General features: G+C 40.8%; 1 protein-coding gene across 1 annotated transcript; it reads left to right on the forward strand.

Annotated features, from left to right (window-relative positions):
- Window positions 1-618: 618 nt before the first annotated feature.
- LOC137498409 (uncharacterized) lies at window positions 619-3365 on the forward strand. The gene is made up of 2 exons (XM_068225889.1): window positions 619-2505; window positions 2575-3365. Exons 1-2 carry the CDS (start codon window positions 753-755, stop codon window positions 2586-2588), a joined length of 1767 nt encoding a protein of 588 aa, XP_068081990.1. The 5' UTR covers window positions 619-752; the 3' UTR covers window positions 2589-3365.
- The last annotated feature ends 785 nt before the right edge of the window (window positions 3366-4150 follow it).

The raw sequence follows: 4150 nt of genomic DNA on the forward strand, positions 1-4150 counted from the left end.
GTCTGTCGTAGGAGGCGACTAAAGGTTCCACTTAGGGAATGGCCTTGTATTTAGTCCTCTATGCACGAATACGGGCGTCCTGAGTGAGGCATGGAACCCAGTGAGGCGGGTCCTGCCTGGGAAATATCACCATTAGGCCGGTGATTTTCACAACAGTGTGATTCTCGTGGGAACAGAATCCACTGAAGGGAATTTTCTCACCACGTTGAGAACCATCCCGTGAGATGTGACTCCAAGGGTACGGAGTACAATCCAAAAAGATCACTTCGGTAGATTCATACCTGTATTTAACTTTAACTTCTGTAACCATTCCTGGAGGTAAATCCTCTGCAGTCTTTAACAGACGCTATTCAAATTCTTAATCGCCAATGATGCCTTTCATCTGTCCGTAAGGATAAGGAGGAGTAACGCAGGTACGTCAAACAAGGAGAGAATTTTTGAATGGGCTAATGATGGCTCTAAAATTTTGTTAGAGCTGCCCAAGAGTGAAGTTTTACAGAGATATCAGTTACGAAAAGGAATTCGTAGATTTATTTAAATTGCTCACGAGTATACTAGTAGACTAGTACAGAGCATAATTATGAGAAGACAAACGTTACAGTAAGACAGTCAGTCACATTAAGTGTGTATTCAGGTACAGATAAACAGTTGAGGGTAGGTTCCACAACACCTAACAGTATAGTGTGTAAGGGAGAGTGACAAGAAAGTGAAAGTCGCTGTTTACCTTACAGGGAGGTGAACGAACGAGGGGAATGGAAGGGATGACAGACCGCACGACCTGGAGAATGCTGGTCGTCGCAGTTATGTTGCTAGGGGTGTCCATACCCACCAGTCAATTGGATTTCAAGATGAAACGGTACGAGAATACAGCCGGAGTCTATTTTGATTATCAAGGAGAAGTACAATTATACACTGTAGAATGGAAACTGGTTACTTATATTAACCTTACACGTTTGGCAGATCTATTTGTGATAGCCCGTAGAAATTTACAGAAGACTAAAACCCTCTGTATTCAGATAGAAAAGGAAGTACATATTAAGTGCGAACATGAGATAATGTTAGTAGAGCAACAATTTCAAAGGATTCAAGGGATTAAAGATTTAATTAGGAAAATTACTAGGATCGAAACACCGGAAGGCAACGGGAAACGAAGCAAGCGCGGGTTAATAAATGCAATTGGTACCATCGCAAAGACGTTATTTGGTACGCTCGATGACAGTGATGCAATGTATTACGAGGGCAAAATTAAGGAACTAGAACAGGAACAATTGTCCATGATACAAGTAGCAAAAAGTCAAATGTTAGTTGTAAAGTCAACTTTGCAATCTGTCAATAATACCCTGTATGACATCACAGCAAATGAACTCAAGCTAAGTGAAAACTTTGAGCAACTTAAGAGTTACATTCAGAATGAAACAACGGGTATAAATGAGGCTTTTAGACAATCAGAAATGCAAATATCATTAAATAAACACTTAATTGAATTGCAAGGATTTCTGATGCAATTGCACGAGCATTATCAGATCTTATTAGATAGTATTGTAAGTTCTCAGACAGGCACGGTGAGTGTCCAAGTGTTAAGCCCCGATGATCTAGTAAGGGCATATAAGAAGGCCCAAAGAGATTTCCCTAAGGGTTATGATCTGCCATATGATTTGCAAGTCACTTATGGGTACTTGATTCTAAAAATATCATCAGTGAGTGTATATATAACTCGAGATACCTTGGTGTATATTTTACGCACCCCTCTTACTAACAAAATAAAGTACAATTTGTACCATTGTATACCTTTCCCCTCTCCCATGAAGAGTAATCCAAACCATTTTGTGTATATATCTAATGAAAAACAGTATGTATTAGTTGATCAAGAAAGACAGACATATGTAGAATTAAGTGATGAACAAGTGAAACAATGCAAGTGGACTGGCAATGGACAGAGATTATGCAAGGCAATTTTTCCTATTAATAATGTAATGTCAAAGGGTAGTTGTATTGTCAAGTTGTTAACTGGTGTTAGCTTTATTCCAGAAGACTGCAAGAAAAGTGTGATGTCGATTTATGAACTCTTATGGATACCTATTGATGATAACATGTATATTTTTGTATCGCCTCATGAAACTAAGGTCACCAGTGTTTGTCAGGATATTACCAGTGATATAAGTTTAAATGGTGTGGGAATAATACAATTCACAGACTTGTGTACAGTTTACAGTCCCACAAGTAAAATTCAGAGTGCAGGTTCAGTGAATACGACAACAAGGAAAGACTTAGTGCCAGAAGTAATGTTAATATATGATTGTTGTGAACAATTAGACAGTGAGATCAAATTAGAGGATGTACCAGAATTAAATAGGGTTACAGTAGGAAGCTTACTGAATCATATAAGCGACCTAAGGTTAGCCAGTCATAAGACTGAAGATGTAGAAGCACTGGTAATGCAGAAAGAAAAGGAATTTAAAATGCAAATGACCCAACAGTATACAAGTGTATATCAAATTGTAACTGGTATTATTTTGTTTGCAGCACTTATAATAGTCTGTTGCTGTGTTGTTACTGTTGTGGTTGCTGTAGAAGGTGTAGACCTTTAAGTAAATGCATAGAAGATAGTAGAGAGCGCTGTCCCAACTTATGTATTTTTCAGAATGTGATCGCTAATGACCACAGAGCTAAGGTCTCTGATGAGGACATTACTGTCCATTTTCAGCATCCTCGACTGGCTGAAAGGGCCCTCAGCCACTCAGGATCGCTGTCGGGATTAGAGTTACACGAACGCCCTACTACAGGTAGAGCAAGTATCAGAGATAACTTGGCACAGCGCACCCACGAACAAGAGCATGGAGACTCTAACAGGATGTAAGAGTAAGAGTAAAAAATGAATGCAGAGGTATTGCATTCATTTTTCCCCAAAGGGGGGAAGTGTCGTGTCAGCCCCAGATTGGAGCTCAGGACTCATTCTTCCGAGGATCGAACCCATGACCGGGACGTAGGAGGAATGGTGTCGCTGAGATATACGTTAATATTATAAGGGAAATTATAAGTTAATAGTAATGACTATGTAATGGCAACAAGGCCAAGGAATCATAATTATAATGCTGATATAAGTAATTTAAGAATCATACAAGATTTAAGAGTTGAAGGCACACCAAAAGCTGTGAGCCACAAGTTGTGTAATTAGAAGTAAGGCTTGGTCGAAGTAGGTGAATCATAAGCTGCACCCTGCTAAAGGTGCGTAGTATATCTTCAGAAAAGGTGGGTAGCGAGTGAACGGAAGAGGCAATTCCGTTTTCGTGTGTCTGAGGACATTCTCCATAGGATGGAAACTTCGATGGCCTTCTCGAAGGGAGGCGAAAGTTAGTGAAGGTATAAAACAGGGGTACACACCCTGATCGAGGCCTTTTGGAACAAGTCGGCTAGAAGTGCGGGCGGAAGCCCTGTCAGTCAGGTCTCCGATAATAATAATAAGGTCCAAGTGTGGACTTAGAGTATTCACTTCAATACTTCGACCACGCCAAGTCTTCTATGTCAGCGTCATTGGAAGCTAGGAAGGAGATTGTAAATACTGTATATAATTATACATACTCATCAGTCTGCTAATAAAGGAAGGTTTTGGGAAATAGAGGACTTCGTCTCTTCACACGTAGCAAATCTCCCAGGCCCATTGAACAATCCCTCATTACCGCTCGGAGGAAGTCAATCTGATTATTTATCATTCTCGTCGTGGCAAAGCCTGTGTCACGACAGAAATATAAAGAATCTTCTTTTTCTTCTTCTTCTTTTTCTACCGCTTATCCCACACCTGTGGGGTCGCGGGTGCGAACTGTGTCGCACATGTGGATTTGGCCCTGTTTTACGGCCGGATGCCCTTCCTGACGCCAACCCTATATGAAGGGATGTAATCACTATTGCGTGTTTCTGTGGTGGTTGGTAGTGTAGTGTGCTGTGTGAATATGAAGAGGAAAGTGTTGGGACAAACACAAACACCCAGTCCCCGGGCTAGAAGAATTAATCAGAGACGATTAAAATCCCCGACCCGGCCGGGAATCGAACCCGGGACCCTCTGAACCGAAGGCCAGTACGCTGACCATTCAGCCAACGAGTCGGACGGATGAAATATAAAGAATAAAAAGAGATATTTTACATAAATGACACA

The sequence above is a fragment of the Anabrus simplex genome, chromosome 2, assembly GCF_040414725.1.
Source record: "Anabrus simplex isolate iqAnaSimp1 chromosome 2, ASM4041472v1, whole genome shotgun sequence".
NCBI classification, from domain to species: Eukaryota; Metazoa; Arthropoda; class Insecta; order Orthoptera; family Tettigoniidae; genus Anabrus; species Anabrus simplex.